Genomic DNA, 21646 nt, shown 5'->3' with positions numbered 1-21646 from the left:
AACTAGAGAGAGAATCGCTGGCAAGGGGGCTACAACTACAACAAGATGGACATATTTGACCGTGATTTAATTGTAATACACGTTTCAAAATGATGCCGAAGTAACAACATACTGATACCGGTTAGTAAAAACCATGAATTAATGCTTTGACAAGTCTGCAGACAGACGGCAGGCGAAAAATCTTTTAAAATGCGTGTCTTCTAAATGGAGATCGGCTAAGCTAACGCAGTATATGCTCCGACCGTCCACACTCACAACAACGGCCTATACAGACATAAATAAACCAGCGACTGTATTCGCCATGACACAGGCAGTCTGTGGTTTGTACTTGTTTAACTTTTGTCTAGTTTCTGAACAGATATGAGGAGCTGTGAGCTTGAGTGCTAACAGCTAACGGCTGATGTTGGTTTTGTGGTTCTCATTGAAGATGACGTCACGGCTCCGCCTACACTGCGTTACTATAGATACTACCCCAGTTCCTAAACTGTAATGGAAATGCGCCATAAAGTGAGCCAGTCCTAACGAGGCCTAGCCATACCGAGCGAGGCCGAGCGAGGCCGAGCGAGGCCGTGTAGTGGAAATGCGCCATAAGATATGTATGGCTGAGGGTTAGGGACAATTTTTTTTTGAAAAATTCAGAACTCTATGATTTTCGGAATCTGAGAATTCTGACATTTTTATCGAACAGAATTTTTTCAGAGCTCTGATTTTTTTCCGATTCTGCCTTTTTTTTTAATAATCCTGACCTTTTTTTATTATGATTTTTTTTTGTTAAATTCTGACTGTTTCATATTCTTACTTTTTTCGTATTCTTACTTTTTACGAATCCTCACTTTTTTTTGTTAAATTCTGAAAAAAAATTATTCTGACCTTTTTCGAATTATGACTTTTTTTTATAATCTCATATATTTCAGAATTCTGATTTTCTTTCAGACTTTTTTTTCGAATTCTGACTCTTTTTTGTTAAATTCTGCCTTTTTTTGTTAAATTCGGACTTTCTTTTTTATTCTGTGAGTTAGAGATTATATGGCTGATGGTTAGGGACACGTTTTTGTCCCTAAAAAAATGCATTCCGATACTGACTTTTTTTCTTCTTTTGAATTCTGACTTTTTTTTGTTAAATTCTGACCTTTTTCGAATTCTTACGTTTTTACAGAATTCCTACTTTTCTTTTGAATTTTGTCTGTTTTTTAGATTCTGACTTTTGTTTTCTTAACTTTTGACTTATTTCAAAATTCTGACTCTTTTTTTCGGAGTATTCTCAGATCTAAAAACAAATACACTTTTGGTCAGATCTCAAATGAAAATGTCACGTGGCCCTAACCCTCTTCCGTAGTGATGCAAGGGTAGGATAAGACTATTATTCTCTGTTGGATTCTGTATTTCATTAGGATGTACAGTATATGAGTTTGTGTAATTTGAAAACAATCCTTCAGTTTAATCATCAAAGAGTCTCAAATTCTGTTTTGAGAAGATTTTATTGCGTATATACGGGTTAAGGTCCATTGAGTGTTTTTTGTAACGTAGCACTCCACAACACAGCAAAAGCCACCATTTCACCAAACCAATGATTTGTTTATAAGCAGTTACACATTGAACATCAATTTGTATTTTTATATATCATCTTTTTCTCAGATTTTTTTCACAATTTTAAACGCATTAGCTTTGATGTGATAGTGTGATGCCCGATCAGATTTTGATGCAGACATTTTAATATCACAGACATCACTTCACAAGACACGGGTTTAACAATGTACCAATATCCTTAATGTGTTTGTCCCACAAATTAAATATAACATATATATGCGATGCAGTTTGTACGCATCTCTCCTGAATGCTACTCCATGTCAGACCCATGCAACCTTAAGAATACATTTAAAACTGTAAAAAAAACACGACAATCCCCTCTTACTGTAATACCACACCCTATATAATGTTATGTCCTACACATATACATATAATCAAGTATATAGCCAACACTAAAACATAATTAACATGGAAAACATTTGAAGAACATTATCAGACACAGCTTACTTCCTCCAGATACAGATAAAACACACACACACAAACGTTCATAAAGGAAACTTTAAAACGCCTAACGTACTGTATCACAATCTGCTGACATTAAAGTATAAAAACAATCAAGAAACGGATTAACAGGTAAGGCGATTGGGTTTGTGACTTAATATAGATTACAATAGAGATACAAAATAATAATAACATTTTTGGACAGCACAGCATGTAGTCAAGTTCCAGTTTCTCCTCAACACTTCTCTCTCAAATAAAGTTAAAAAAAATGGGGCTCAACATGTTAGCAAACTATCAGGAATAGTAGAATTGCAGCTGTATGATTAGTCCCTTAACATTTAGGGACTTTGTACAAAAAAGGGCTACAATTCCTACTTGCTTCATCTGGTCTGTGTGTAGACAACCTTAAATTAAAGCCAGACGTCAGCACTTTATACTTATTGTTTAATTGTAAAATCGAATGTATTGGAGTGCAGAGCCAACACAACAATACATCTGTAAATAAGTAGATACTTGCCGACTGCACTGTTACTGTTAACTGGCTGTATATGTATGCAACACAAAAACACGAAAACGCTGGAAAAGATTTTAAAACAGACCATGATTAAAATATAAATAAATTAAATGTTTAACGAAGTTTCAACACATTTTAAGATAATACGATGGGTTAAAAAAAAAAAAACAGAAAATGTCAAATAAGCCGCTTGTGATGAGCTTGTGCTCGTCTCTAGTCTCGGTCATTTGGTGTTTACAGGTAGGGGAACTGGTTGAGTTTTCTCTGGTAAGTAGCACTGGCGTGGTGAAAAGGCAGCACCCCCTGCTGGAGGTTTTGGTTACCGTACTGTGCCGGAGAGACCCCCAGGCTGCCGGTCTTCTGCAGCAGCGCCAGGGAGGAGAAGGCCCCCCCGACCCGGCCCCCCTGCATCTGGTCCACAGCCTGCGAGACGGAGGCCAGGGCGGCAGAAGCGGGGTAGGCGTACAGGTTGGGGGCGGAGCTGAAGAGGGGGTTCTCGTGGAGCAGGAAGGACGAGTGGGAGGAGACGGGAGGAGGGTAGGTGGGCTGCCTCCTCAGGATGATACTGCTTCCTGTTGGGTCGAGGGAAGATGACATCACAGACTGCTGTACCTGAAACCACAGAGAGACGGTTTGGTGTTCTGTTTTTAAATTGTAAAATAAGATGTTCTTCTCCCTGCTCCTTTCCACCATGCGCTATAACATTTTTAAAAAACAGTATAAGTGTACATGTTTTGTAAAGTGTACATGTTTTGTTTTAAAATAACTGCCATGTGTGGAATAAACAAACAAATACATTTAAAAAAGGGTCAGAAATACTCCCACTTCAAGTCACAAAGCTACTGGTGTGATGTACTTCAGGTGACTGCAAGAAGGCTGAAAGCATGTGGAAGGTTCTCAGAGCATTTCGTTTTAGCATGTTCATTTCTGTTGGCTAATGTCAGTCCCCTGTCAAATGAATAAATAAAAGCAGTTACCTGACTGAGGTTGAGAGGCTGAGATCTGCTGGATGTGTTTCGTTGATGGCGGTCAGTGTTGGAGTCTCCGGTCCGACTCGACTGCTGAGTCGACGCTTTCTTGGATTTTCCAGAGCCACTTGTAGCTTGATCTACGAGTGGAAAAACAAAAACAAAAGTTCCAAGAAGGATTAGCTTACATGTGCTTCAGGTAAAGAGGATCTAACTTGCTAATAGAGCTGAGCTGATTATTAATGCACCTTAAATTGATCCATTGAGGCTACTTAATGCAATAACACCTGGTTAAATAAAATAAGAATGAATAGATATACTGTATTGTACTGTATTTCCAAAAATCTTTCACTAGATGTGACAGTGATGAAATTAACGACTATTTAACAAGTTACATCTTCTCCACAAAAAGGCACCAAATTAAAAAGGACCTCCTGCTCCTAATCTCACTCAAATAAATCTCGAAATAAAAATGTTCTAGGTTATTGGAGAAATACAATTTGAGCTGTGTCTTCTTTTATTCACACTGAAGAACCTCCACAATGTCAATATGATACGTTTTTGTGTGTGTGTGGCTCAGTCAGTAGGGGCTTGGACTGTGAGCCGTAGGGTCGCCGGTTCAAGTCCCCGACCAGACCTAAAATATGGAGTGTGGACTGCTACTTGGAGAGGTCCCAGTTCACCTCCTGCCCTGCCGTGGTGCCCTTGAGCAAGGCACCGGACACCCCCCTTCCCCCCTCACTCCCATTGCTCCCCGGGTGCTGTACAATAGCTGCCCACTGCTCCTAGTACTAGACTCCTGGTACTAGGATGGGTTAAAAGCAGAGAACACATTTCACTGTGTGGGGGGTCTCATCCCTCCCAATTCTATCATGCAGCTAGTATCTCAATCTCACCAGCAAAACATTTGATATACGAGACCAATCAGGTCATCTATACTGCATAAAGAATAACGTGCAATTACGTATCTGCCACATTTGACCGTCTATGTTTCCTGTAGTTATTAAATTGCTCTTTTTACACACTGTTAGTGTACAGTTTTATTATTATTATGCTGCTGTGTTTATTGTATTCTTTAGGGCTGTACCCGAATATCCGAATATCCGTTCGTTGGAGTACTTTGCGGGTTTCAATTTCGTTATTTGTTTGTTTTTTTTGGCAGCTGCAAAATTGAATTTATTGAAAACTCCAATATCAACGTAAGAGCTTGTGCCTCTTCGGGGGGTGCTAACACTTAACCATAAACGTTATCGTTTACTTTCTCCGTCTTTATATGTAGATATTAATTTTTCTCCGTTAATCTTCGTCACGTTGTTTCCATAGCAACAACAACTTCCTGTCAACAGCGCTAACTCTCCTTCAAAATAAAAGCATGTCCATACAAAATAGGAAGCCAAGCCAAATTACACTTAAGACGTATACAACTGCAACGAAAGTAACAAACACAATGCAATATCCTTTTCAATTTCAAAGAACACAAATTGGGTTATTTACATTAACAAATAACTATAAAACAACAATACTGTAGAATAACAAAATGAATGCCGTGAATAAACCGAAATACACGTGTTGAAGCGGTTCGCTGCTGATTACTACGCACCCCCCCCTCCCCCGCGCGGGCCGAATATTCGCTGCTGATTACTGACCCGAGCTCTCCCCCGGCTGGCTCTTCACAGACGGCACGATGACGGCCAGAGGCTGGGCGGGCTGCGGGGGCGTCTTGGTGCTCAGAGGGGGGGTCTTTGTGCTCAGAGGGGGGGTCTTGGTACTCAGAGGGCTGCTGGTGGAGGAGTCCGAGTCATGAGAGTCGTGCACCGTCACACAGCTGATCACGTTGGTCCGCTGGCTCGTTCCAGAGCTGCAGGAGAGGGAAATAACGATAATACGATAATACTTTATTGGTCAGATCAAGTCTGAAATTTGACTCATCACAGCAGCTCCATGTGTAACATCAACATAGACGAATATCAAGACACAATACATGAAAAACAAACAGCAAACATTCAACATAACAGCACAATCACTTGACTGATGCACAAAGGATGCTTCAGTCTGACTTTATTGAATCGTTAATTACAAATAAATGTGTAAAAATAACAATTTCAGCTAAATGAAAAACCTCTCAGAGACAGGAAGTGAGCTCACCAGCCAGCGGGGAACTTCCTGTCGTCCTCGTCCTCCGAGTCGCTGTGGATGGTGATGATGCTGACGGCGGGGCTGGGGGTGTCGGAGATGATGATTGGCTGAGACTGATCACCAGCAGGAGGGTTCTGGAGCACAGTGGCCGACGACACAGGCCTGCACGGAAGAGGATTTTTTAATAAATATGTTTCGTAGATAACTTTTTTTTTGTGAAGCACCTTGAGATGACGTTGTTTTTGAAGTGTGCTATACAAATAAAATGTACTATTATTATTATTAAGATGCTCCATCACTGTTTTATTGCAAATATTTATCTTAGGTGACCTGCCACCTATTTACGTTGCTTCAATCTACTGTTATATTATATTACCATTGTTATAAATACATATAAATAATAAATATAAATACTCAAACATGAGTTAAAAGAGACTTTTCGGGACTATTTTCAGAGGCAGATTAATCTAGTAAGTACTTGGGGCATCAGTATAGTGTATGTGGGGTTATTTCTAAATGAACTACCCTTTGTGTGCTCATGGTAGTGAAACAACATTTCACCCAGATCAACAAAGTGGTTTTTGAACGACAATGGAGCTCTATGTCTCAGAGGAATGTTAAATATATGGCTTTGATACACGGACACAATTGTTAGTAGGAGTTAGTTGTATCAGTTAACTGTTGGTTTTGGTATTACTATTGGAAACTTCAATTCTTCACAATTTGCTGACTGTAGGATAAAGGTTTAATGGATATCACTGCAGCCCATTACCAAGTAGATATGAAGCCAGGTAACAGACCACCACCACTACAATTTATGGACACCCCCCCCCCCCCATGCAGATAATGTGGATGCAAGGCAGTGTGACAGGAGACCTGGCTCTGCTCTCTGCGTGTCGAGCCTTTGCCCTCTTGCCCTGTTGGGGTCTGGAGGCAGCGTGGCTTTGGGAGGCAGCGTGGCTTTGGGAGGCAGCGTGACCGACGCCATCGAACTGGCTGCCATGGCGACCCCTGAGAGAAGGAAGGACACACTTTATTTATTTTAAACTGCATCTATGACTGACTGACCTCACAGAGATACATTTTCTTTTAAGTTTTAATAATACAATGACCTGAAGGTGTGTTTTAACATGCAGAATGAAGTCCTATGGGATTCAACTCACCTCCAGCCAGAGCCTTGTTGACTGTCGGAGGCCCCCATGGGGGGGTCCGGCACCACGTTCTGCCCCGGGTTGTGTAGGGCCATGCCGGGCATCTGCTGCCAGGTGGAGGGGATGAGGATCTGCTGAGTGCCAGCTGGCCAGCCCTGCTACACACACACACACACACACACACACACACACACACACACACACACACACACACACACACACACACACACACACACACACACACACACACACACACACACACACACACACACACACACACACACACACACACACACACACACACACACACACACACACACACACACACAACACACACACACACACACACACACACACACAAATATTACAAGAACCCTAAGTTCAGGATGGAAACTTTAGGAAATAAAGTAAATACATGTTCAGGTTTAGGTTCTTATGCCAAGCCGTAAAGATAAGGTCCAGAAAGAACAGAGCCCCCCTGAAAGTTAAAGGATGTGTTAGTCTGGGACGAGGAGAGGAAGAAAGTGAGTTGTCTCTTGGCATGAGTTCAACCTTTTTGAAAAACAAAACAAAAATAGAGAAAGCTTCTACAGCATTAAAACGCAACAGTATTTTTTTTACATTGCAGTTTTAAAAACATCTTTCGCTAGATGTGACTGATGAAAGGAATCTTTTAATTTAAAGGAATAGTATACAATTTTTGGAAATAGGTTTATTTGTTTATAGCGGAGAAAGCCTAATACCAACTCTGAAAATAGAGTTTTATGCTTCTACCACCTGAAGCAGAAAGCAAAAGCATGAAATCACATTGTGCGCATGCGTCCATCGTCCAGCTGCAGTCTAGACATACATTAGGAGGGAACAGGAAGAAATAAGAGATGTGATCCAGTCGTGATGATGGTGTTTTACCAGCACGGAGGCATTCTGATCCAGTAAGCCGGCAAAACTCGCACATCTGCAACCTAAAGACGGCAACTCAGCCAGAGAGGCGTACAGACTGCCCACCAGCAGGGGGTCGAGTGAGGCCTGGGGGGAGCAGTGGGGGGTGTTTAGACATGGTGGGTACAGACCTGCTGCATATTCTGCTGAAACCTGATGAAGGTCGATTAAGAAGGTCCACAGCAACGACAACATGAAACACCCTTTAATTTACTGCAACGACATGTCGGGAAACTCCCTCAAGGGGGCCCCATGCATAGCGCGCCGTAAGAAACTGCTTCTTAATTTCAGTTTCGTTGCTCCGCTCCGGGGGGGACTTTACTGGCATTGATCCGGACCAGTGACCTTGTATAAAATTCACAAGTGAACCTTTAATAAAAAAAGTTTGAGTACCCCTGTTCTGGGGGGTTTGATTTGTGAAGAGAGTGGAGAGTTGAAAATACATTTCCTTCTGAAAGGTGTTAACAGTAACATAACATGGAAATACACAAGTACAGGTACCTTACACTTTTACTTGGGTAAATGTACTCAGTTAAATGTCATCCCTGCTGGTGCTTATGGATACTGGAAGAAGAGTGTGTCCCACCTGAGCCAGCATGCCGGGCTGGATGTGCAGAGACTGGGAGTTCTGGTTCTGAGGACCTAAGGGGACGGAGCTGTCCATCCTCACTGGAAAACCAGAGGGCTTACTGGATGTCTGGAGACCTGGAGGGAGAAGAAGAAGGCAGGTGATATTGGTTCATTCAATGTATATACAAAAATAAACTAAATATAGAGTCTATATAGGGATTATGTAGCAAGTTGCATAACATATACATTAAGCATAGAGTGCCACAGTGACGCGTCCTAAAACCCGGAAGTAAACTCCTTCCGGTTTCTTCGACAAAAACGCAATGCAATTTCTCCATAGGATTTTGGAAAATAGCTGGAAATAAGGTACTGATGGTTGACACACATTTAAGAGACGGATCACGTTTTGTTCAGCCGGATAATATCCACATGTCTACCCTACTTTTATAATTTTCTAATCATAAATCTAGTCGCCAGAAGCAAAATGCTAACGTTATGCTATAAACGAACTACAGCAGGGTCGCTGCTTCAACGTCACGCCAACTTAAGATCCATATTCAAACATACAGATTCTAAATGGTGAAGCGTTTGTTTGAACAGTTTGCAGGAGGCAGGTACTTGCTTTCAAGCAGAACAGGACAAACAAACTTAGAGGAGTGTTTACGTGTTCGGTGTAATGACGTAAAACGGCCTCAACTTCTGTAGTCCTATTCAGCCACTTGGTAACAACCATCGTTTTTCAGACACGTAAACTCTTCAGAAATCACCAGTGAGGTCACTGCTGATGTATTTAATGTCGTAGAACAAAACGTGATCCGTCTCTTCAATGTGTTTCAACCACAGACCTTATTTACAGATATTTCCCAAAATCCTATGGAGAAATCCCATTGCTTTTTGTCGAAGGAACCAGAAGTGGTAAAATTATAACTTACTTCTGGGTTTTAGGACGCGTCACTTTGGCACTCTATTAAGACAAACACTTTATGAAAAGTCATTTCATTCAGTACATTTAAAAAACAGTAAAGAGAGAATACAGAACTAGAAGAAAAATAAGCTAAAATAGAATAAGGTAAAAAATCGTAATCAAATTGCAATGTGAGATATGAAAAGTTATTTGATTAAATAAATGGCAGTTGCAAAAAGAAATAAATTATGCCTGGATTTAAAAGTTTCAATGTATTTTACATTTTTGGGAAATATAAAAATGTAGTTATTTCAACATTTTCTAGGTGACTATGAAATGATATTTATTTTCATTGACGCAACATGACACTAACATGTGGCCCTCTCACCCTGGATGGTGGGGGGGCAGACGATGAGGGTCTGCTGGAAGGGCTCGGTCTGGGTGCAGAGCTGGGGGGGGGCGGGGGATGTTGATGGTGGCCTGCTGGTAGAGGCCGGGCTGGTAGTTGAGCAGCGGGACGTTACTGCTGAGGGACAGAGACTGGGCTCCTGCTGAGGACATCTGGAGACACAGCGAGCAGAGATATTCAGATCAAAGCCGCGAAATATGAGTCCAGTTCAGCAAGAACGTCTACGGTAAATGGACTCGCTTTTCCAGTCTGTTTGACGCCTCAAGACACTTTTACATATACAAGTCAGAACACACCCATACATACAGAACATGCAACGGGCCAATTTGCTTAAAGAGACGTATGCAGAATGAAATACAAATACATCTCAAATGTTCAATACATTTAAACAAATTTAACTGGTATTTAATTATACAAGTTAGTGATTAAGTAACATTTTTGTACATTTCCTGAATTTAAAATAGAAATTCAATTGTATGTTTAAAATAAATTGACTGTTTAATAATGAATGTTTTCTCTAAAAAACTACAACAATGAAGAGGACCTTCTACCTACCTCTCACTCAAAAAAAAAATCCTCCATTGCAAAAAATATAACTCCAGATGAATTGCACAATATTCCAGTTTATTACATGGCTTAGTTGAATACTCGATTCTGATTGGTCAATTCAGAACACGTGACACGTTGTTAATCCAGAACAGACAGACCGCTGTCAAGGACTTATTGACCGTTGTTAAGGACGCTCACATCTGCAGAAAGAAGTCCGGTCGATTGAACTGTATACAGTTTGGCTGAAAAGCAAACTGCATGCTTCGCGTCAGGATCCTGATCTGCCTGTCGGGTGTGCTTTTACCCATAATGACCGCCTCGCTGCACATTATCCCTTACTCATCTAACAGGTTTTACTCTTAAAAGAAGGCAGGTTCAACAATGGTTTGAGAACTTAATTGAAAAGGCTGCTTTATAACCTTCAGCAGGTGAACCCCCCACCCCCCCTGAGGCAGACGCAGGACTCCTCACCTGGCTGTGCTGGTTGAGCTGGCTGCTGAAGGTCACGGTGAGGTTGGCGGCTGCACTCGACGTGGTGTTGCTGGAGAACATGTTCTTCCCGTTCTCAAAGGCGCTGCATCTGCGTTTGCATATGTCCATATTTTGGAAGCAGGATTTCATGCTGTAAAATGACATTATTAAAAATGGTGAACATGTGGGCTCGAAGTTGTTACGTACCTTGTCACACTAGGGCAGGGGTCGGCAATTCAGTTTGGCCTTGAGCCAATTTTTTTGTGAGCCACTAGATGGCGGGCCGGAACATAATCAAAGGCTTATTTAAGTCATTGATTGTTAAAACATGTGACACGTTCGAATGCTTGGGGGGCGGGGTGCTAGTGAACTGTCAACGGGGGGGGGGGGGGGAGCCTCGCTGCGGTGCCGTTCTGTGATTCTTCAGATTCTACAGATGGCCAGTCCGCCCCTGCTCACAAGCTTATTAAGATCCAAAGCTTTAGTGCGTTTTGAATCAATGCTGAGCACAGCCAAACATGACAGTCTCTTCTCTGTCATTGTAGATGGAATGCTTCTCGTTTTGCGCCGTCCCGTTCAAATGACAATCACATTTCCATGCTCGCGCCAGGGCCGGGGGATGGGGTTACAAGGCTCGCGTCTTGTGCTGCATTCACTTGCACTCGGACATTAGGGATTTTCTCTCATAAATGTCCGATGAGCCAAAACTTTTCTTTCAAAACAAAGGTGCCAACTGGGGTGGCAGCATATGCACCACCACCCCTCGCCCTCCATGATCAAGCGGCTTCTCCGATTTTGTTGTCAATGTTTTGACTGAACTTTGTTACTGTTCACATATAAGTAAGCATTACGTTTGAATGATTTAGTGAGCTGGTGTTATTTTTTTTCAAACCACAAACCACATGTTGGCTATTTCAGCACCACGCGCTGTCCACCTACTTATTGATCCACTATCAGCGTCAGTGCACCCCGCTGCCAGATTGTGCCTGTGCTGTGTGTCATTCACTCTCAACATGGATAAAAGTACAATAAGCATTCTTCAGGTGTAGGTAGATTCTCTATTCGGACATTATAGCCTATATGTGCGACTGTCGGTCCGATATTGTAAAAAAAAAAAGATCTCCAAATAATCTTTTATTTTTATTCTCAAAATAATTTTCCGGGCCAAATATTATTGCTGGCGGGCCGCCTATTGCCGACCCATGCACTAGGGGTTTAGAAGGCTGGCAATAAGAATAGCATAAACTAAAATGTTTTGTTTGGGTTATGTGCGTGATGTTTTATTATATCTGAGTATTTACTTGTATACTGTATCATTATTATTTTGTTCAGGGTTCATACACTTTTTCACCAATGATTTTCAATGACTTCTCCATGACCTTTACCTCATTTTTCATGACCAAAAAAATTACTCTTTCTCAGCGGTACCACTGAAAATTTTTTATTTTAACATGTTAAGCTGGAAAATAAGGTCTGCATATGAAACATGTTGTGCCTATCTAAAACAAATCAAATAGTAGGCTTACTAGCTCCTACAGACTAAAGCCACTGTAGACTAGGGCATGATTGTAAAACTCTCTCCAGCTAAATACTTCGACAGTTAAATGCCATTTTACGTTTCATTACTATACGATACAGTATTTATTATCATTATAGTATTACTATTTCGGCGATAAGATAAAATATAAATTATATTTGATGCAACTTTGGTTACATTTCCATGACTTTTCCAAAACTTTGGGAAAAATATTGTTTTCCATAACTTTTCCAGGGCCTGGAATTTGCATTTTGAATTTCCATGACTTTTCCAGGTTTTTAATGACCGTATGAACCCTGTTTGTTGTATGTAATTATTTTTGGTCTATTCCTTATTTTATTGATTTGTTTTATTTATTTTTTACTTGTATTTATATATATTTGTATGATCTTTCTGTCGTATGTTTGTCTACTCATTGGGGAATACCACCTGGAGGGGGAGGGGGGAGGGGGGGAGGGGGGGAGGGGGGTGGGGTTTATAAATATTGGACATACTGTATTTGTGAAAAACTGAAAAAAATGGTGAACAAAGATGGAACCTAACTTCAGTCTTGATCCTCAGCGAGTCCTGCACTTACTGTGAGCTGTGAGGGAAGTGCAGCAGGTGCGTCATGGTAACGAAGGGGTGGTTCAGCGTCTTCATGGGCGTGATGCGTTTGTCTGCGTCCAGCGTCAGCATCTTCTTCAGCAGGTCGATGAACTCCCGCCGGTCCGCCTTCTCTGCCAAGATGTCCGTCCCCTCCAGGTTCGTCATGTTCACCTGCAGAGCCACAGGAAGTGAGTTTGTCAAACGGCTTCCTGGAGCACCCTAAACTGTGAGAAGTGTATAGGAAAGGAAAGAAGCTCACCTGCATCATATCATCCAAACAGTTGAAGATGTATTTCCTCGCCTCCTTGGACTTGATGCCCATCTCCGCCTCGTGCTCAGAGGACGTCTGCAGAGAGAAATAACCATAGCAACACTTCAGTATATGTACTGCTAATATGCTTAATGATAGACTCTTTAACTTAAAACAGCATTGTGTTTCCAATCTTTAAACAATACAAATATAAATGTGAGGGCTGATGTTGTGGAACGAACTGGAGGAAGGAATTAAAACATGACATCAGACAGTTTGAAAGGTGTACAAGAGGTTGATTGTGAATGATGCAGAGGAACATAGTGGTTACATTGTGGGGATGGACTCTGTGGCAGATTGTATCAAACAAAGTTACAAAGTGCTCTCACATAAAAACAGAAACATTTACATACAGAAAATAAACTAAACTAAAACCAGCAACTAAACACATTTTAATACAAATAGAGGAAAACAAACTGAAAGTAACACACACAAAAATTAGTTTTTCAAAGTGATTCGATACAGGGATAGGAATAGAAAACCATGTTGCTTCATTCTACTACATTTTTTACATGAAGTATCAGTTTATGTCGCCTATAAAAAAAATGCGTTGTACTGTACAGTATATGGAAACTGCTATTTATTGGTTACTTTTGTTTTGTTTTCCTGGTGCTGCATTGTTGTAGGTGACTTTGTTGGATTCCTACTTTGAGAATTGAAATAATTGTTCAATGTTTTTGTACGTTTTGGAGCCTGTTTATAACAAAGCTGTCATGTCCTTACTCTTTATATTTGAGGTCTTTGACCAGGGGCAATGTAATTGGATAACTCAGACAATAATGTATTTGTGTTTATAGTCTATGTTTCCTGCCCTCCTGCTTCAACTCACTTTATTTTCTTGTACTCTGTCTTGAGAACTTGTCCGTGTTAATGTTGAACTTGTTGAACATGTTTTAATTCAGGCTCAGTAATCCCCATCTGTGCAGAGAAACTCACTTTGAGTCTCCAGAGGGGGTAGCTGGAGTCGGGGCCTCTGTTGAAGAAGCGGCTGGTCTTGGTCCCTGCGCTCAGCAGATACTCTGCAGGGAGGCCCTGCGTCTGGGAGATGTAACGGATCTGAGGGAGACAACAGGAGAAAACATTCAGTTGCCTTTTGTTTAAACAGTTAACATCACCTGAGGGCTGGTTCTCTGAATGCGGTATTGTGGGTTTGGATAAATACATGCAATGCGTGTGAAAATCTGCCACGTGTCGACAAACCTGCTTTAAGAAGGTTCCGGTCTTTATGCCAAGCAACCTGGCAGTTGGCTAAAGCTTCATAAAACGTATGCAAAACGTATGCAAAACGTATGCAAAACGTGTGAAAAACTTGTGAAAAACTTGTGAAAAACGTATGAAAAACGTATGCAAAACGTATGAAAAACTTATGCAAAGCGTCTGAAACTGCCACGCGTCCACAAACATCCTTTAAGAGTGTTACATTTTTTTTAAACTGATAAGAGTAATTCAATCAACAAACATGTTTGACATTTTAACAAAGTAATTACAGTTTTTTCATACTTTGTACAAGTTCATAGTCACAGAGAAAGGGCTAAAATGCAAGTTTGTGTGCATGTGTCTGTGTAACTGTCTAAAGTTAGATGGGTTAATCCACATATTGATTTAACATGATATAACAATATAAAAATATGCAACAAAGAAGAGTTATAGTCCTGCACATTATCCACTGTAAAATCAAGCTTGACACATCAGTAATTCTACACAAACAAGATATAAATGTTAATGTGTTTAGATGTGCTGGTCAGAATACTTTAAGCTGTTTACCCTCTGGTTTCTAGTCTTTATGCTAAGCTAAGCTAAGCGGCTGTTGACTGTAGCTTCAAACAGAAAGTGGTATCAATCTTCCAATCTAACTCTTGTAAACTATAATAAAATGAGAAAATTCTACAATGTCCAACTCTTTATGACTCTCTCCTAATATATTAGTGTGTGTGAGAGCGCTGCAGCTGACCTGATCATACTCCGAGGCCCCCGGATAAAGCGGCCATCCCAAAAACAGCTCAGCGATGACACATCCCAACGACCACATGTCGATCGCCTCACAGAAAGGAAGGCCCAGAATAATCTCCGGAGCTCTGCAAGCACAACACAACTGTATGTTAAAAAGACAAAAGAGCAGGTCATTTACATAATATTCAAGAAAAGGCACGTTTTTTTTATATAGTGCTTTGTAGAGGGGGGAGTGTGGGCGAGAAACTCAGGGATTGTAGTCTTTGCAGACCATTTACATGCAGAAAAATATATACAACACACTACAGGAAATGGAAATTGCCCAAAAGCCAAATAGGACCCCTTTAAGTGCCTTTTAAACCAGCAGAAGTCATTTAACACCGATTATTTGACTCACAGGAAACCACTTTAAAGACCTCAGAACCGTGTTGATGTGATCATCTTCCAAAGCTCTAACGCAGAGGTGTCCAAACTGTTTTCACCGAGGGCCACATACAGAAAAATATACGAAGGGCTGGGCCCACTCGCTAGAGATATTTTGACTCATAAGTTCAGTTATTATAATTTGGAAAAATCAATCCATTGTAGGTCAATTATTCTTGATACTTGAAACTGCCTACATCACAGCTCTCCAGAGCTCATTCCTTGAAACAGAAGCTTCAGATTGCTTACAATAAGGGGAAATGTGAACAGTAGATTTCAAGCTTGATATGTAATTAAGTTATTGGGCTTTTTTCTTATCAACAGGGTATATGCAGGAATCCTGAAGTCAAATGTAAGACCTTTTAAGACCTTTTTTAAGACCCTTCCCATACATTTTAAGACCTCATCGCCACTTGGAGTTTTAACTGGTTACATTGGCGACACACTTTACCTCACATTGACTATATACAGTATTGATTGTCCTTCCTCCTTATCTTCCAACCATTTGGACGCAGACTTGCATTTCCCCATAACGATGTTGTTTAACAACCGGCGTAAACGGACCTTCGCGCGCTATCAAGCAGTGAGCGTGCGATGTCCTGTTCAGATGACGTCAAATCCAACGGGATGCCATAAATAAACTACACAGAATCACACTGCACACCTACGCAATGATTACATTCAGGCAGACTGTAGAATACAACCTCTTTGGACAATTGATATACTTTTTGAAAACAAGCTACAACATGTAATACCTTGGAAAATGCCGTTTAATACTTTTTAATTTTCGCTAAATTGATTGATCAACTTTTAATACTTTTTAAGACCCCCGGACACCCTGATCAAGTTAGATTTGTTAGAACATGTTTTCAACTTTAATTGACTGAATTTATTAGAAAATTGGGCTTATTAACACATGAATACTGTGTAATATATTTGAACATATATACAAGCTGAAGTTTATCATACTCAAGTCATTATACTTTTTTAATTAGCTGAGGGCCAATTCAAAATGGTCCGCGGGCCGCATTTGGCCCCCGGGCCGTAGTCTGGACACCCCTGCTCTAACGGTACAGTCCAGGCTGACTCACCTGTAGTATCGAGACTGCAGGTAGGTGGAGCAAACTGCTTTGGACACGTGGCTGGCGGAGCCGAAGTCGATGACCTTGACTCGGTACGGCTGCCTCAGAGGGTCCACCAGCATGATGTTCTCCGGCTTCAGGTCGGCGTGGATCAGCCCCAGGCTCTTCAGCTTCATCAGGGCCGTGGCCACCTGCTGCAGGATGGGCCGGATGCACTTCAGCAGCAGCGGGCTGAACTTGCTGTGCTTCAGGAAGTCGTAGAGGTTCTGCTCCAGCATCTCAAACACCAGGCACGTGTGGTTCTTGTGCTGGAAACACTCGTAGGAGCGGACGAAATTGAACTCGTCGGCGTTCTCTGTGCTCAGTCTGCTCAGGATGCTCACCTGCAGGAGAGAGGGGGAGGGAAATGGAAATTGTATAGTGCTTAAAGGGGACCTATCATGCAAAATGCACTTTTGTACGTCTTTTCTACATGAATATGTGTCCCCGGTGTTCCAGGGAACTCACCAAGTGTCAGAAAACACAACCCTCTCTATTTTCCTCCATACCCAAATCTCTAAAAAAGGGGCTGCAACGGATCTGATAAAAACTGATCCAGATTTGAACACTGTCCTGACGTCAGGACAGTGGCGCTACGGCTATTGGGCCAACTCCACCAATCAGGAGGAGACAGCCACGGCCATTGCCGTTCGAAAGCGCTGGAGACGCTGTAGTACATATGCCAGGCCTGTAGATGGTGCTGTTCTCACAGAATCAGCCCTTGCAAAAACAGAGCTAACATTTTTCAAATAGAGCGAAATGAGGCATGGCTAAAATGCATGATCTGTTTGGTATTTTGAAAAAAAAAAAAAGTATAAATATGCCTTATATAGATATGGTCCTACACTATATTATTCAAATATAGCATGATAGGTCCACTTTAAGAGATAATGATATGGATGGAATGTCTTGAAATGGCAATTCTTTCCATGTGAGTTGTTCCTAACTTTATCTTGTGGTAAAGTGGTTTGAAAAAGGCTTTTTTCTGTACATCTACAGGTTTGAAAAACAAGCTAGATATCCGGTTTATAACTGGATAGAAGGGAGTGTCGGAGCTCCGTGTGAATAACAACCATGTTTACCGGATACTCGGAGGCGTTGTACTGTCAAATTAAAAATACATTAATTATGCAGAGGGAAAAACGTTCACCTGAATGGATTTGGGCTTCTTATTGTTTTTATCTAACTGCTATTTGGTATAATTATTTTATGTGACACAAATATTTTAGGGACTATAGTTTCCATGAAACCATTGGGGGAAACACGCCTCTTGGCTTCTTGTTTACTTTACATTGTGTGCCTAGGTTGGCAATAGTCCCCTGTCTGCTTTTGTGTGAGCAGGCCCTAAACTAGCATTCATGTCTTATTGGAGCCGTCATTACAACAAGAACACTCAGATTTTCCTGTGTCTGAAAACAAAGCAGATATGAACCCCTTATATGTATGTTATATCGTCGCTGCACAGCATGGAGATCTATAGCTGTCATGGACTCAGTAAGTCAGCTTTCAAACCACATTTTTTAGCCTTTATTTGTGTGCATTTTGGCTGTTTGGCACCATTAAGTCATATTGAATTAGATTAGAGCAGTTCCTGTTTGCACTGTATTCATGGATGTATAGATAACCATTGCTGAATTACTTTTAAAATGAAATGCTTTTTCTCTTGGATTTCTAAGCATATTTGGGATGTTTATCAGCTTCTAAGAGTTTCATAATGAGAATAACGTTCTGTCTTTCCTAGAGTTAATCATAGTTCATTCTAGAGAGTTTATTATTTTCAGAACCACACACTCACTTCAATTTGACCCTGCCGAGCGTAAGACGGGTGGTTCTTCAAGATCTTGATCGCCACGATCTCGTTTGTGCCTCGCTTCCAGCATTTGGCCACCTGTCCGAAGGTGCCTCGCCCCAGGAACTCCAGCACCTCGTAGCTGTTGGCCATGGAGCACAGGATCTCGTGCTGCACCAGCTGGTAGTCGCCCTCGCTGTGGGAGGAGCTGCTCTTGGTGGTGGAGGTGGAGTGAGCTATGGACTGCGCTGTGGTCGTCCCCCCTCCCCCTCCTCCTCCACCTCCACCTCCACCCGTTCGGTTTGACACCACGGGGGCCGAGAGCTCCTCCAGGATCTGAACGCTGTCGCTGCTGTCCACCTCCTCGCTCTTCCTCTTCAGGCTGTGCTGCTTGTGGTAGAGGGAGGAGGACTCTGCATCCTTTATACGACGGCTGGAGGAAGAGGAGGAGGAAGAGGAGGAGGGAGGTTCGCGTACGCTACCTGTGCTGTCGGCCGCTCGGACCACCGTCTGCTCCCGGGAGCCAGATGAAGGCGGGGGGGGTCCCTGGTTGGAGTTGTACACCGGGTTGAAGTTTGATCCGGAGCTGGAGGTGGAGGGGGCGGCTCCCTGGGAGGGGCTCTGCTGGAGGTAACCATTGTCCCCCGGCTGGCTGGAGGCTTCCCAGGTGGGGGGGTTCTCCACTTTCAGCCTCTTGGAGCGGGAGTGGGCCGTGGAGGAGACGGAGGGAGAGGAGAACACCTGCAGCTGAGACGCCATGTCTGCAGGTTGAAGATCAGCAGAAACCATCAGAAGTGTGTCAAGAACACTTTATATTGTGTAGATAGATAGATGGATAGATGGATAGATGGATAGATGGATAGATGGATAGATGGATAGATGGATGGATGGATAGATGGATAGATGGATGGATGGATAGATGGATAGATGGATAGATGGATAGATGGATAGATGGATGGATGGATGGATAGATGGATAGATGGATGGATGGATGGATAGATGGATAGATGGATTGATGGATTGATGGATTGATGGATGGATAGATGGATGGATAGATAGATAAGTACTTTATTGATCCCAATTTGGGAAATGTTTGCGTTGCAGCAGCATAAAGGTCCCCAAGCTGAAAGTTCAGGTTCAGCCTCAATATATTTGGGGAGAATTAAAATTAGCCGTCTTTATTTGTAGACAGCCAAGCCCCCTCCTGTGTTCGGTGAAGCATTATATGCTTACAAATCTAATGTAGGATATAAACACAACTAAACGGCAATGATAGCAAAACTGTGGCTTGTGTTTGTGGGGTAATAAAGTCCAAATTATCGTTGGGAGTGACGTCTGATGAAGATGAAAAATGTAAATTAAACATTGATGAGAAAATGCTGCATCTCTTGCATTTGTTGAGGTAGAGGAGCCTTATTTCTGACCTTTTTAATATAATTCTTTGTAAGTTTCAATTGCTTGGTTTTCGTGAAATTAGCCTGTTTTCCTCTTAAAGTGTAACAGATTGATGCATCTCCACAGATCATCTTAGACTTAAAGGCTTCGGAATCCCACCATTGTAGTTTGAAAAAAACTAGGGCCCCCAAACAGCATCTTGCATAAGGCCTCCTAAAAGCTAGAAACGGCCCTGAGCGTAATAACATGTAACTGCTGTCTGATAATAATAATAAAAAAGTCCCAACAGTCTTATTTTTATAAGGTCTCAATACTTTAATCTGTTATTTATGTCACTAAGTTCTTTTAAACAGCTGCCAATCGTTTTTTTCGTCATGGTTGTGTACTTATTTGTCTTTTTTATTTCTTTATTACTAATGTGTCTTTCCCTTTTTATCATTGCTTGCCTTTTTTACCTGCTATGCCACTTTTGCTGTGGGACTAATAACAGAATTTCTGGATACACATTAACGAGTGACAATACCTGTATTTGATGACTGAACACACCGATCTGATATTTAAGGCCTCATCATCATCATCATCTTCATCCTCTCCTCTTCAGAAGAACACCGAGCTGTGTGTTGCTGCTGCAGCCGATCAGAGGGAGCTGCTGGCCAGCTGCTGCTCGAGCTCTCTCTCGCTGTAGCAGGATGGATGGATGAGCGCTAAGCTAACAGGCTAACGTTAGCTAGCTACGCACATCCCAGTCATAAGGGACTGACAGCCGCAGTCACATCGTGTATGAAGCGAGCAGAATGTGCACAATGTCAGAGGAAATGTCAGATACTATCATAATGAGCACTGTCGACTAGACAGAGCTCCATCATCATCATCCTCATCATCACCACTGTACGTACGCTTTCTACTGAGTGGACGTAACGGAGCGTACGTAACATGCGTCAACGGTCGCAGGGATAGAGCAAAAAATCGTACAATTTCACAGAATGTCATCAGTATAAATACATACAGTATACACACACCAGAGGTGGGAGAAGTACCATAGACTGTATATATAAAGAGAAGTACACAGATCTTGTATTTGAATAAAATACGTAGAAGTACCAGAGTGTAGGAATACTCTGTAACAAGTAAAAGTCCTGCATTCAAAATGTTACTAAAGTAAAAGTACAAAAGTATCAGCTTCAAAAATATACTTAAAGTACCAAAAGTAAAAGTCCTCATTAGCCTATGCAGATTGGTCTATTTCAGAATAATATGATATGTTTTGATTATAATTATTGGTAATTAAAGTGTTATCAAAGCTGGTAAAGGTGCAGCTAGTTTTAAAGACTTTGTATACTGCAGGGTGAATTTACTCCAGGTGTAAGTAACTAAAGTCTGATTTAAGACTTGATTATATTTCACATCATTAATCCAAATCTGCACAGTAACTAAAGGTTTGTAGTTGAGTAAAAGTACACGATTTACCTCTTAATTGTAGTGGAGTAAAAGTAAAATGTAGCTATTGAAATAGTCAAGTAAAGTAAAAGTATCTCAAAATTGTACTTAAGTACAGTAGGCCTACTTGAGTAAATGTACTCAGTTACTTCCCACCTCTGACACACAAACTGTACAGTAGGGTGAGCACTTTTAAGCAGTTTAATTGTTATAATTCCAACTGTTTCCAGTATTTCCTTGTTCCTTTTCAATATTCTTATTTCTCTCTTCCCGTATGATAAACGCAGTGGGACGTATAGATATAATAGTAAAACAGTGTATATAAAAGAAATCAGGGATATTCAAAGCCAACTAAAACATAAAAAAAGGTTATACCTCTAATGCAGAATGACAGGTTTCTAGCAGATTTCTTATTTCAACACAAGGGGTCGCTGCTGTTCAGCTACAGTGAGATGTT

General features: G+C 41.4%; 1 protein-coding gene across 1 annotated transcript; it reads right to left on the bottom strand.

Moving 5' to 3' along the window:
• Positions 1 to 1459: 1459 nt before the first annotated feature.
• On the bottom strand, positions 1460 to 20620 carry LOC117483510 (homeodomain-interacting protein kinase 1-like). Its single transcript, XM_034131869.1, is given in 17 exon segments — positions 1460 to 3154; positions 3520 to 3650; positions 5157 to 5368; positions 5656 to 5808; positions 6523 to 6657; positions 6810 to 6955; positions 8323 to 8441; positions 9599 to 9672; positions 9674 to 9771; positions 10640 to 10790; positions 12754 to 12935; positions 13024 to 13110; positions 14011 to 14130; positions 15026 to 15149; positions 16539 to 16912; positions 18364 to 19118; positions 20276 to 20620. Coding segments are annotated over 16 exon segments (3237 nt in total). The 5' UTR covers positions 19117 to 19118; positions 20276 to 20620; the 3' UTR covers positions 1460 to 2776.
• Between the last annotated feature and the right edge of the window lie 1026 nt (positions 20621 to 21646).

This window comes from Trematomus bernacchii, unplaced genomic scaffold, assembly GCF_902827165.1.
Source record: "Trematomus bernacchii unplaced genomic scaffold, fTreBer1.1, whole genome shotgun sequence".
Taxonomy (NCBI): Eukaryota; Metazoa; Chordata; class Actinopteri; order Perciformes; family Nototheniidae; genus Trematomus; species Trematomus bernacchii.
The sequence above is the reverse complement of the archived record's forward strand: the minus strand, read 5'-3'. Positions and strand labels throughout refer to the sequence as shown.